Here is a 13,964-nt window from a genome sequence, read left to right as displayed (position 1 = left end):
ATGCCTTTGGCCACAAGATGGCGCCAGATGCACAGCCTTCACACCGCTCTGCATAGTGGCATCATTTCTCTAAAGGCCTGCTGGAATTCCAACCCCTCAATGCTGTTCTTCCACTGCTCGCAGCGGGATGTTGTTTGCAGCAGGCATCAGTCTTGGCCAAGGGCTGCTTCATTTGACTACTGGCTTCAAGAGATGCCTTTTGTATCCGGGTCACGGCTGTGAAGCTTTCCTGACTTCCTCTGCCCCTCTTACTTTAGCAAACCTGAACAGACGCCATACTTTGCAAAGTGCTTATTTATTTATTTGTTGGTACCTTGAGAGTGGGTTTTGTCGGTGCGCTGCCATTTTGAGGTGTGCCACTGAATGGGATATACAGGATGTCCTCACCCTGAAGTAGAACCAGTCGGCGAAACCTCTGCAGAGGGAGCCTTTTTTTGGAAACCCAGAAACTGGGTGGCCTGCTTTGCCCCCACCAGTCACCCTGAGGGTCATGAATGTGTTTTTGAACCACTGTAAGCCAGGGTGCCAGCATAAAAAATAAAAAATGCAAATCTTACCAAAAAAGCACATTGCAATGTAGTTTTGTACTGTCTTACTGAGGGCCTGGCTGCGTCCAGTCAAACATACTGAGATCTTAGCGCCCGAGTTCTACTTCTGAGCCTCCAACGCATTGTGGGAAAGTGACCCGGCTTGCAGCACATAGCGCCCTCCCCCGGAGAAGCGGCCCTCCCCCAGAGCTGTGATGGGGGATGCGTCCCTCCCCCAGAGCTGTGACGGGGAGCTGTGATGGGGAAGCGTCCCTCCCCCAGAGCTGTGATGGGGGAAGCGTCCCTCCCCCAGAGCTGTGATGGGGGAAGCGTCCCTCCCCCAGAGCTGTGATGGGGGAAGCGTCCCTCCCCCAGAGCTGTGATGGGGGAAGCGTCCCTCCTCCAGAGCTGTGATGCGGGAAGCGTCCCTCCTCCAGAGATGTGATGGGGGAAGCGTCCCTCCCCCAGAGCTGTGATGGGGGAAGCGTCCCTCCCCCCCCCAGAGCTGTGATGGGGGAAACATCCCTCCCCCCCTGGAGCTGTGACTGGGAAGCGTCCCTCCTCCCCCGGAGCTGTGACAGGAAAGCGTCCCTCCCCCAGAGCTGTGATGGGGAACGTCCGTTGTTATTTTGGGAATACATGTATTGTGGGGGATAGCTGCATTCTGGCGCCAGAGGTGTTGCGTAGTGTATGTGAGCCGGGAGGTTCATCATGTGAGCAGCTAGACTGGATTTTATCGTGGGGGATAGCTGCATTCTAGTACCAGGGGTGTTGTGCATAGTATATGAGCCGGGAGGGACATTATGTTTGTTTGTTTGTTCATTTGGTATGCGCACCAGACCCGTAGGTAAGAGGGCACAGCAGTATGAAGATACGAAGCTTACATAGTTACAAATATACATTGAATATACAAAAATATACACAAAAATTACATAAGTACAGAGTATACAGAATGTGCAAATATATACAGAGGTAATGTGGCCTTTGTGGTTACAAGAATAAACATGAGCAGTGTGCAGAAATGCGCAATGCTTAGTCAGAGCCTCCGTGTATCACTAAGGCACGCAGGTGAACAGGGACAACGGGCATGATCTATCAGGTCAGAGGCTACGGGTCTGTAGCGATGATGTGTTTTATCACCTTTTTTCTGAAGTGTAGGTAGGGTTGGTCAGCTCTCAAATCTCGAGGCAGAGAGTTCCAGCATTTAGCGGCCTTTACAAGGAAGCTAGTGCCACCAATAGTGGCGAGCGTGTGCTTAGGTATGGTCAGACCTAAACATTATTTCATTTAGGGGTTGCCCCACACTATGGTGATAATCCCTGCTACCAAGTGAGGATTCAATATATCTCTTTAACCAAAAGAAGGGACACATACATTATCACTAAAATGTCTTCTTTTTAATTCATTTACTTATTCATTGTCCAGTGAATAAGTAAATGAATTAAAAAGATTACATTTTAGCAATGAATCTGTACATGTTATTAATCATATCACATACAGCCCATATTTGTTAAGTGGCTGTATTAATGTTTCTGATTTCTGAGGGTAACATGTCTTGTTAGTGATGTATGTGTCCCTTCTTTTGGTTAAAGAGACAGACCTAAACATTAGCATTGCCGGCTCTGGTTAGTCTGTGGACGATTTTTCTCTGAAACTGAGCTGTAAGATAGCTAGGGGCAGCGTTATTAGGAGCTTTGTGGGTCAATGAAAGTGTCTTCAATTGTATTGTATTGGTCGTGGATAACCATTTATGATGGCGTCTGATAGGGGAAATGTGGGTTCTTTTGTTTATGCCTAAGGCTGCACTTAAGGCGTTATTTTGTACGGTTTGGAGTTTATGGATAGTCGTTTTATTAGCACCACTGTAAAGAGCATTACAGTAATCCATTCTGGAGCGTATTCGAGCTCTAGCCAGGATCAGGCAGCTGTCGTCGGAGAGGAAAGGCTTGCTAGCTCTGAGTAGCTTGCACGTGTAGGCTGTGGTGGATGTCAGGGATTTGATCTGTTTTATCAAATGACAATGTGGAGTCCAAGTAGAAGCCAAGGGTTTTTACCTCCTTGGCTACTTTGATAGAGTTCCCATCAATATTGAATGAGGAAAATTCATAACCTAGTTTTTTGATGTTAGCCTGAGAGCCCAAAATTATCAACTCTGTCTTATCATCGTTTAAGCATAGGCCATGAGTGGCCATCCATGCTTGGATGATGAGATGTACTTTGTTCACCAGTCCCATGTCCTTGTTGTGATACCCAGAAAGCGGGAAGAGAATCTGGGTGGTATCTGCATAATTAGTGTAGGTAATACCCAGAAGGCCAGGATCATCAAACAAGGGTTTGGTGAAGATATTGTATAGAGTTAGAGAGACGCAAGAGCCTTGAGGGACACCGCACAGGTTGGGGGTGGGTTCTGTTGCTGCCGAGGGAGAGAAGACTCTCATAGTTCTCTCGCTCAAGAAGGATTTAATCCACTTAATAGCTTCCAGGGAGAAGTGGGCAGCAGAATAAAGGTGTCTGCAGAGGACTTGTCGACCAGATCGAATGCGGCTGAGAAATCAAGAAGGAGCAAAAGTACTGACTGCCCTTTGTCTCTCAGCTCGTCTATTTGGGTCTTTAAGTCAATTAAGGCTGTTCCTGTTCCGTGTAGCGGGCGGAAGCCAGATTGTCTGTTACCAAGGAGTTTGTGCTGTTCAAGGTGTTTTTGAATTTGGTTGTAGGCAGCTTTATCCAGTATTTTAAGTGAGAAAGGGATTTGTGGTAATAGGGCGGTAGTTGGTAGGGATGAGAGGAACTAGGGTCTGTTTCTTCAGGAGAGGGAGCACGCAGGCCTGTTTAAGGTTGGCAGGGATAGTGCATGTGGCAAAGGAGGCGTTAATCAGTTTGTTGATGAATGGGGATAAATCTCTGGCGGCATCTTTAACTAACTGTGCTGGGCAGATGTCGCCTTTGCAATTGGAAGGCTTTAGTGACAGGATACTTTTTTCTACCTCCACGGTAGATATTTTGGAAAAATTGAAGAGGTTATTGTGAGCCGGTGGTGCAGGAGTGTTGGACGAGTGCGGTAGGTTCAACACTTCTTTTTTCTGCTGAATTTTATTTGGAGCGTAGCAATTTTATTGGCCAGTGCATGTTGGATGTCTGTACACCAAGATTTATCTTTGGTACAGATGTCCGGTGTAGCTATTGGGGACTCAAGTTCTTTCAGTATGGAAAAGAGTTCTTTTATACTAGAATTGGAGTTGGCAATAAGCTCATCATAGGAGTTACATTTTGCCAAGCAGATTTCCTTCTTATAATGAGAGGAAAGTGATGTTAGTTTGGTTTTGTTCTCACTAGTGGGGCAGAGTCTCCAATTGGTTTCACTTTTTCTTTCTAGGGTGCGAAGGTCTTTGAGTTGTGGCGTGAACCATTGGTTTAAATGGGCCTTTGGTTTACTAGATCTAAGTTTGAGAGGGGCAATTCTATCCAGAGTGGTGAGCATAATGTTGTTAAATTCTTGGACTAGGATACTGGGATCAAGATTTTCGGCGTGAGCAGCTAGGCAGCTGAGCAGCTAGGCTGAATTTTACCGTGGGGGATAGCTGCATTCTAGTACCAGGGGTGTTGTGCATAGTATGCAAGCCAGGAGGGACATTATGTGAGCAGCTAGGTCGACTTTTATCGTGGGGGAATCTGCATTCTAATACCAGGGATGTTGCATAGAGTGTGTGCTAAACTGGGTTTTATCGTGGGGGATAGCTGTATTCTAGTGCCAGAGGTTTTGTGGAAAGTGTGGGAAGCAGGAGTGACATTGAGTGGGCTAACTACACTGTATGATATTATATTAGATCTGTAGATGCACAGACTGGATGGAAATATTGATCCCTACTTTGCGCAAACTTCTCGTTAGATTTGTGTATTCATTATGTATGCAGAAAGAAAGTATGCGACTAAGCAGAGTGAATGGTGTAGCATGGGAACTAGGTGGAATAGGGTAGTTTTGTGGCCATCTGACTTTCAGGAGAGCTCATATAAAGCTACTGGGTGATGTGAGAGACTGTCGAGGGAGTTTGGGATCAGCTCATCAGTTGAGCATCAGTTGTACAGCAGGTCACAGAACTAGGTTCACCATCAAAAACATTTGCCCGTGTGATCATGTGCATTTTCATGTTCACTTGTCAATATGATGCACTTTCCTCAACAAAATGTAATTTAGTTTACACTATGAGACTCGGATCTGCTAACTTAAACTTTGCTAAAAAATATGGAGACAATCCAGTGTTTTACACCAGCAATATTGTAATTCTGCATTATGTAACAACTTGCATTATTAGAAAGGGAATTGCAGCCCTGTATTTAAAAATGAAAAGTTAACACATGCAGTCTTTGCCAGGCAGGATATAGTTCAATTGATAAAAGTAGCATCCCGGTTACTTCTGGTTTGCAGTTATTTGAAAGAGAGGGAGAACGTTTCTTGCCTAGCATTCCTACACAGGCTTTTGGCAATTTTAATAGTGCAGCAGTAATACTCTCTTCATCCATCTCCCATTAGCCTATTTGAACGTGTAGTGAACAGGTAAGAGGGAGAGGGAGCCCCAAGTGCAAGAGAGGAATGACGGGTGAGCTCTGCTGTCATTGTACAAGATCATTTAAATAGCTAGCTCTGCTACACAAGTGTCAATTTAATTAGCAAACCTAAAGAATTGTATAGCAAATTGCTATGCAACACTGCTTATTGTATGCATTGTGTCTCTCTCACAACCTGATTTTTGGCAATGCAATCAGTGGGGTCTTTCAAGAAGATACCCTCACCTCTTAAGTGGGGAGCTCTGGCTTCAAGCTAGGATCTGGTCTTTAGGGTTTGGGAGCAGGTTCAAGATATTCCATTGGGGCCAGTCTGGGAAAGATCTTAATGCATTACCCATGCAGAAGCGGGCTTAGAAATCCTTTATAGATATTGTCAGGTTTTTAGGCAAAGTTGACTCAAGAAACCTATAAACAGGTTACCTTCTCAGAACCCATCCATTTTGTAAAGGGATAGAATTGGGAGATTGGCACAATTCTTAAACCCCTGTAGGCACCAATTAGGAATGTATTGTCACAGAATGCTCAAAGAACACTCCAACTCTCAGAAACGGCCAAGGGTTTTTATTAAATGATTTTGCAGGGCGCTGGGGCCGTCACTCCATCTCTCGTCTAGAAATAGTGCTTTCCGCTCCAACCCAGGTGTCCCTAAACCCTGGGTTAATATATACCGAATATATTGACCCCATCCGTCTTATTTTCTGGGCTTGCTAATTGGGATAACATGAAGGCAATCACCTTCTCTTTCTCGACCTCGTCAGGGACTTTCTAGACTTGCCCTACGCTGTCAGTTTGTTAGTAGCTAACAGAGGATTTGGGCATGTGCCTTCTGACACTCTGCTCCACTCAGACTCCTTTCTTTTGCACTGATGTTCCTCTTCCTGTGCCCATCTACTACCCTCCTCTCTCTACTCCCCTTGTGCCAGCTTCACCCACCTTCACTTTTTAAACTCTGCATCTTCCTTCTCTGCCCCTCCATTAGCTTTCCCCCTTTACCACGTACCTTTTTTTTTCAATGTTACTACTCCATCCTCCATACTACTGCTTGCTAATCCACACCACTGCTCCGTACTAGTACTCCCGGCTCTGTACTACTACTCCCTCCTTTACATAACTACTCCATCCTCCACACTATTACTACCACTCCTCCCCATCTTCTCTCCAGTCACGCACCATTCACTTTTACAACCACTTTACACTCATACCCTACACTCTAATAATCCCACTCAGTCGTTCTGAACGCATCTTACATGCACCCTCAGCACTAAGTACCACTTGCTCTCACCAACCAGTACCCCATCTGCTACAAAAACCGACTCCACAATCCAAACCACCGTCCTTCCTTTTGCTTGTCTCTTGGTCAGCTACTGGCTCCTCGTCTGACCTTGCCTGAACAGCCCACTGATTCAGTTTCCTGTTTCCTCTCTTATCCTTCTCCCTATACTCAGATTAGTTTGCTGACCCTGGCCAATCTAGACCCGTCTTTCCCACCTGACAAGCATGCAGAGTTACAAAGAGCTGGTCAGGCCCTGCCCCCACGTGGGGCTGCCTTGATGCAACCCCACGTGGCAGAGTGCCTGAGTTGGTCATTACAGCCCCCTATGTGGATGCCCCAAGGTAAGTACAGTCTGTTGGAGCGCTTCCTGCTGTAGTATTGGTCCCTTGGTGTCTAGCTTGGCCTTGCCTCTTGTAGAGGCTCTTCGTGCCGAGGCTGCTGAGTGCAGTAAAGCATCTGGAGAGCCGCATAGACTTGGGAGCTTTGCTCTGCGGCTGAGAAAGCCATACACAGTCTCCTGTTCTTCCCTTTTCTTACCTCTCTCCTCTGGCTGCTTCTGCTGAAGTGATATGCGGGGCACTGTTGGGTTGCTTATCTGCCGCTGGCTTCTTTGTCTTGTTGCCACTTCTTTGATAATTCTAGAGGATAAAAAAGAACTTGGCCAGCTTTTTTTCTCAAAAGGGATGGGTTGATGTAAGTGGGTACTGCTCAAGTATAGACGGGCACTTGGGTTGGGGACAGGAATGAGGCCCTTTCAGCTGCCACCCACCCCTCTGGGAAGGGCTGTCTCTGATTTCCACCCTGGGAGGCCGCGCAGTCCAGGCTATCCCCTTGTGAGAAGATCAGGATACTGACCAATTCAGAGTATTTTTTCCCTTCGGTCGGGTAACTTAAAAGAGGAGAGCGGCTGATGATTTCTTGTTGGGTCTTACTTGGTTTTTCTCAGCAGCTAGATCATCCTTCCAAACCTGGAGCAGCACATCTGTGAAAAGTGGCACTTAAATTATACAACCCAGATGGAATCCTGGAACCCCCTTGAATGGGTATGATACCCACCCTGGGTTTCTGGAAATCAAATGCCTTCTGGTTATTGATCAACCTAGTCAAGCTCATCCAGGACAGGACTAACAGGGGAACCTAATGGTACTGACCTGCTGTGGCACAAAACACAGAGATTGGGTCGGAGGGCAAAGGGAACATTTGCATACATGACCCAGCCTAGGTCTGCGGTAACCTAATCACGTCAGTTTCCCAATCTACCCCAGCACAGACAGTGATCTTGCCGGTTCATGGCATTTTCCATGTTGGAAGTGGAGGTAAACATGCCTTTGGAGCACAAAGAGGTTATTTTGGAGGGCAAACGCACCAAATATGACAACATTGAAGGTAATAGGGAAGGGCCTGCCTTCGAGGGACCGAGTACTGCACCCTGCATAAAGTTCACTACCAGTTCAGAAGAAACATGGCAGAAATGATGATGAACTCAGCCTTCCTTGCCCTGTCATGGCTCACCTCAGCTCACATTACCTGTGATGACTGTAAAACTGACAGGGAGCCCGTTCCACAGAGGAGAGAGGTAGGGGACCAGCGGCTATCATGTAGATTTGAGTGACCGGGAGTAGCAAGGGAACTATTTCCAAGATGGCTGGCACCTTTGTTCTATCTTTAGGTCACAGAACCATTGGGAAGTCTGTGAAGCAACAATAGCACCTTTGGACTCTGTAGTTTGCCCGAGTAGATCCTGCTGACCACACATGCTTATTACACTCGCACAACGGACACTGATACTCAACATACACATTCCGGCCACACACGCATGTATACGGCGAGCACAACCGTGGGCGGGTGTGTTAGTTAGGCATTGAAGTGCAGGTGCAGAGTAGATCATGGTGCAGTAGTAAGGAGGTGGAGAGTAGAGGGGGTTGGACGAGGTGGAGCGGAAAGAGGAAGTGGTGGTGAGGATTGAGAGGAGAGTTGGAGAAGAGTAGAGAGAAGGAGAGGAGAGTGAGAGTAAGAGGAGGTGGTGGAGAGAAGGAGATAGAGTGGTGCAAAAATGTTTGAAAGGACCAGGAAGAGAGAGGAAAAGACGAGGAACGAGCGGGAAGAGGGAGTGGCAAAATAAATAGACAAAGATCAGAAGCAAGTTAAACCGATGGCCCAGGGATTAAAGTCCTTCACAGTCTGGATTAGAAAATCGTTATAAATAGGTGGAGGAAGAGCTACTCCAAGAGGCCAATCTAGGCCATAGCAGAGAAATGGAGAACTTGCCCTTAAGCCAACTTGCATCATTTTGGCAACCATTGAACAGGGAGGGATGGGCTATCCAAACCTGGATTCTGACAGTTGGAGCATTGCAGACGCCTGATATTCCATGCAAAGACATATGGGTACCATTTGGAGGTACATCGTAGGTGTGACTTTGATGACATCAACCGCAATGAAGAAAGATTCAGGCTCAAGATAGGAGTAGGGTATGTTATGAATCTCAGAAATTCTGAGTGACTATGCAACCCTCCAGAGAGACGGTACCACCCGAAGGGGGAGAGTGAATGGCTTTGGAAAGACACCTTATGCTGTCTGTAGACAAGGACCTTGGCTGTGAAGCCTGCGGTGTAGGCTGCACTCCCGGTACCACTAATATGTGGTATACGTATACTTGTATCCTTTCAGACTCTTCTTAGAAATTTCTTGGACAATACGAATTGTGACTTCATCAAAAGTTTATTCTTTAAATTAATATATTATAGATAAGTAACACTGACACCTTATGCCGTCTGTATCATTCCATACCGTGAGTTCAATCAAACCTAATTCCTTGTTTGCGTGAACCAAAAGAGTCAAACTGCGAACTCATCACTTGAACTTTTGTTAATCACAAATTAAAATCGAAATGAAGTTCCCACCAGTTATCTATCAATCCCTCAGCTGTGACCGCTGTTAAAACAAATGGATACAATATTACTATAAAAAATGAAGGCTTCCACCATACCAAGCGGTTGAGCCCTGTAGGGAACTTTAGGAGTTGTACGATTTGATCTGCAGGAGTTTAAGGCAGCCCTGGGTATCTAGCATCACCCAGTAGGCAGGGGCTCATTCTTGAGGTACAAGAACATAGACTAGTGCATAGCATGATATGCAAACTAGAACTTTGTGTATATTGTGTGTGAAATCTCTTCTAGTTGTGTCCCAGTGTTCCTTTACACAAATCCCCAAATGTCGCATAGATATGTTGGATGGCACCATTTCATTGGAGAGTAGAAGATCACTCCTGGTGGATGTTGCTGTTAAAACCCTTTACCTCCCCATTCACAGTATCTGTTTGATTTTAACTCTTAATTCTTTTGTGGGGGCCCTTATGGTGCCTTTATCTTTTGGGAGCTGTAAACAGGAGGCTCTGATTGTGATAATAAAAGGCAATGGGAAGGGTAAAGTGGATGATAATGGCAGAGAATGAGGAGGTAAACCTAGTGCTGTGATTCAGATAAAACGAGGCAACAGGGAGTTAAAGAGAGGACTACCATTGCAATAATAAACAGCGGGAAAAGCAGGTTAACAGAGCTATGGTTCAGATAGTAAAAGGATTCAACGAGGGGCTTAACAGGGGGCTCTGATGGAGATAATAAAGGCAATGAAGAGGTAAGGAGTGGGCTATCACTGAAATAAGAAAAGGAGGGTATCGGAAGGTTAAATGAGGTGCTATGCTTGAGATCATAAAAGGAGGAAATGAGGCAAAGAGAGGGCCATGATTATCGTCATGACCGCAGCGTATGGAGAGGTAAATAGGGGCCTACAATTGTGGCAGTAAAAGGAGGAAATTGGAAGGTTAACTGGTGGCTACGATTGTGATAACGAATAGAGAGAAACACCATGAACGCAATATTAAGAAGTTGAAAATTAAAGGACATTTAGAACTGGAGAAGGTGTACTGTTTATATCACCCGTGTATGAAACCCTATAGTGGTTTGGTGGAGATGATCCTGCTTTATCTCCTGTTGGGTTTAGTTGGGTTTATTTTGAGTATAGTTGGGTATATTTTATTTTTTGTGTTTTTTTTTATTTTTTGGTTTTTGGTATTTTTGGGTTTATTTTTGCTGCATGTTTTTTAAAGACAAAACCGATCCGCTATCAAAAAATAACATTAACCTATGTTCTTGTGTTTTTGTTTTACCCTAGTTCAACACCTGGCCTTTTCCGGAGAAGTTTAAGTACACCTTATACCCAATTACCTTCCCTTCAGAGAATGCAGCAGAATGGAAAAAACTATTCAAGCCCTGCGCTTCCCAAAGATTGTTTTTACCGGTGAGATCTTCTTTTCTTCAACTTTGTGAAGCATGAAAAACTGGTTGGAAAAAATAGTTACATGTGCAGTGTCAAATTTACTGTTGAGGCACCTATTGAGGGGAAATTGTGGGGGCCTGGGGGAGCCACACGCTATATGATGTGACCCCTGGGGGTGGCATATGAGGGATACCCCAGTGCCCTCCCAGTCCTCACTTGGGCGCCTCTGCAACATGCAGAGTCATAGTTAACGCCAGAAAAAAACGTTCTTGTCCTGAGGGAAGACTGGTGCTTTGTATTGCCATTGCATGAGGAACATGAGATAGACGGAGGGAACCACCGAAGAAAATCAGCCCAAGACCAGGTTTGTTAAGAATAACTCTTACACAGAGTGCAAGAAACATTGGATTTGGAATGCATATGTATTTGCGGAGAAGGGCGTTGTAGCACGTTTTTGTTGGGTGCTCAATCCCTGGTGTGGACAGCAGAAGGGAGCGCAGAGAGAATTACTAGGCAGTGTGGCAAAGGAAGCCGAATACGCAAAAGCACTCTGTGCAGAGTGAAGACGATTGTTGGAAGAATGTTTGTATGAGATTTTAATGTTGAAAATAACATTGTTGGGTAAACAATATTTATTTCACCCAACGCATTTTAGGACTGGTACAATTATATAAACAATCTACAGTCCTAAAATGGGGGAAATTTCTGGATAGAGAGTAGAAAAAATGGTTTCCCCGTCAATGTTTAGTTTTAACAATAAAATCTCTTAATTCTGAAGAGAACAATCACACCTAGTTTCCTGCACAAGCCATGGATCGTGTGGCCGCCAATGATAACGCTGCCTGATCCTAACATGGTGGACAGTCCTCCTCTGCTGGCCCGGGGAAAGGGCCTTGTGGAAGAATTGAAACTTGCACAAAACTGGAGTGTACACCTCATGAACACCTGCAGCAATGGGGAAACAGACCCACTAATCAGATTGGGACAAATACTAGCAAAGCCTAACTATTCAAAGAGGGAGGACTCTGCTAAGTTTGAAGGCATTCCAGAGTTTCAGTTCTGTTGCAGAGAGAAGAGGAGAAGCGCTAGAGAGCCAGAACCATGCCAAGTAGTCCATATTGTAAAAGAGTTACTGAACAGGAGGCGGCCAAGCCAGGCGTGGCACACTGTAGAACAGGCTGAGCTAGGCCTAAAGGCTAAAGTAGACTGGCTGTTGGGAGCCTTAGTCTGAAAGGAGCCAGGCCTTGAGGAGAGAAGCTGTGGAAGCCTGTTTGGGGCTCTAGCCTAGATACTGGTGGCACCTGCAAAGCCATAATTGTCATCTAAAGACGTTTGCATCGTTGGAGTAACCCTTGGCTAGATGCTCATAATTATTGCAGCCTGACAATGCCTAGGTTGGGGAAAGAAAATATTACCCAGAAGAACCCCTTGGTCAGAGGGGAAGCTTCAGGTATTGATATGATATGGCATGATATGGCATTTATAACGTGCCTATATACAGGTGTTTCAAGGCGCGACGAGGCAAGGGAGGGGAACAGAAGGAAGACAGACAACGATCCTACTAGGCCAGGTGTCATTCAGGTCGCGCAAGTGCATGGGAAGGGGAGGGAGGAGAAGTGCGGGGGAAAGGGGAAGAGGACAGTGCAGTACATGGGATATGAAAATAAATAAACAATAAGTAAAGTACGGCCAGCAGGTGTCAAGTGCAAGGGTAAGTGCAGACATCAGGTGTCAAGTGCTAGTAGTGCGACTGTAGCGATACAGAAAACAGTCCCCAAGTGTGGGGTTGCCAGGAGGGCAGTGCAGGAGTGCGACTGGCAGGGGAGGGGACCTGGCCGAGATAAGAGGGCGGCCAGGCAACCAGTGCAGTGTCAGCCAGGAAGTCAGCAAGGGAGAAGTGGAGAAAAAGCAAAGAGAAAGGTTTTGAGGTGCTTCCGAAACCGAAGATGATTCTCCTCAAGTTGCAGGGAGGCTGTTCCAGAGGGAGGACCCAGCCGAAGAAAGAGATCTACCACCAACTCGTTGCTTGGAGAAGTGACTGACCCTGAGGAGCTCGAGAAGGAAGGTATTTAGGAAGAGAGAGCTGAAGGTATTGAGGCCCCAGTCCCGAGAAGGCCTTGTGGACGATGCAGAGGGTTTTGAACTTAATCCTCGCAGCCACAGGGAGCCAGTGCAGAGATTTCAGTCCTGGAGAGATACGATCCCTGGGCTTGAGGCCAAGGACAAGTCTTGCAGTCCTGTTCTGGATAAGTTGCGGAGAATAGAAGCAGGCAGATTTAGAAAGAGGCTGTTGCAGTAGTCCAGCCTAGAGCGAACAAGAGCTCTGGAGACAGTGAGATTCTGGGGGAAGGAGAGGAAAGGAAGAATACCTCTGAGGGGGTGCAGCTGGTAGTGTGACTTCTTAGAGACGTCAGAGATGTGAGGAGAGCAGGAGATTGTAGAGTCGAAGATGACCCCGAGGTTTTTAGCCTCACAGGTGGGCGCAGGAAGAGGGCCAAGAGAGGCCGGCCAGAGAGCTACAGGAAAGGAGGGAGTAGGTGTGCCAATGAGGAGAATCTCAGTCTTACTGGCATTAATGCAGAGGTCATTGGCGGCACACCACTCCTGGATAGTAGACAGACAGTCCGAGACGAGGGAAGTAGAGGAGGAGGCCGAGGGTAGCCTGAAGATGAGCTGGGTATCATCCGCATAGCACTGAAAGTTGGGGCAGAGAGCGGCGATGCGGTGGGCCAGGAGTGCCAGGTATTGGTTGAACAGCCAGGGAGAGAGGTTAGACCCCTGGCGGACACCACAGGTAGAGAAAAAAGATATCGGAGAGGAAGGACCCAAGTTGGACCTGAGAGGGTCGGTCGCAGAGGAAAGAAGTCAGCCACGCTGGAGCCTGACCGGTGATACCCAGGTTATCACGGAGACGGTTGAGCAGGATGGCATGGTTGACAGTGTCAAAGGCAGAAGAGAGATCAAGCAGGATGAGGACGCAAGGGGTGTTAGAGTCAAGATTGGAGAGCAGGTCTTCACGGGTGTTTAGGAGAGCATTTTCCGTGCTTCTGGCAGCTCTGAAGCCAGACTGATGGACATGGAGACAACCAACAGATTCAGTGTGGAGGTTAAGCTGGGAGATGGCCAGTTTCTCCAGAAGCTTGGCCAGGAAGGGAGTGATGAAGAATGGATGATAGTTGGCCGGGCAGGAGTGGTCGGCAGTGGGTTTCTTAAGAAGAGGCTGCACAGGGGAGTGCTTCAGGGGGGATGGGAAGACTCCAGTGGCGAAGGAGTGGTTGCAGAAATCAGCCAGGGCAGGATATGTGGTCCTTGATAGTTTTGGA

At 46.6% G+C, this 13,964-nt stretch overlaps 1 protein-coding gene across 2 annotated transcripts in view; it reads left to right on the top strand.

The window, feature by feature from the left end:
- Positions 1-13,964, top strand: part of GXYLT1 (glucoside xylosyltransferase 1) — a 169,460-nt gene that overhangs the window by 89,316 nt on the left and 66,180 nt on the right. For both annotated transcript variants that reach the window (XM_069627989.1, XM_069627990.1), the window contains one exon: positions 10,537-10,662. In XM_069627989.1, coding sequence (XP_069484090.1) covers positions 10,537-10,662 — 126 coding nt within the window. The remainder of the gene's footprint in view (positions 1-10,536; positions 10,663-13,964) is intronic.

This window comes from Ambystoma mexicanum, chromosome 12, assembly GCF_040938575.1.
Source record: "Ambystoma mexicanum isolate Mex_15411 chromosome 12, UKY_AmexF1_1, whole genome shotgun sequence".
Taxonomy (NCBI): domain Eukaryota; kingdom Metazoa; phylum Chordata; class Amphibia; order Caudata; family Ambystomatidae; genus Ambystoma; species Ambystoma mexicanum.
The sequence above is the reverse complement of the archived record's forward strand: the minus strand, read 5'-3'. Positions and strand labels throughout refer to the sequence as shown.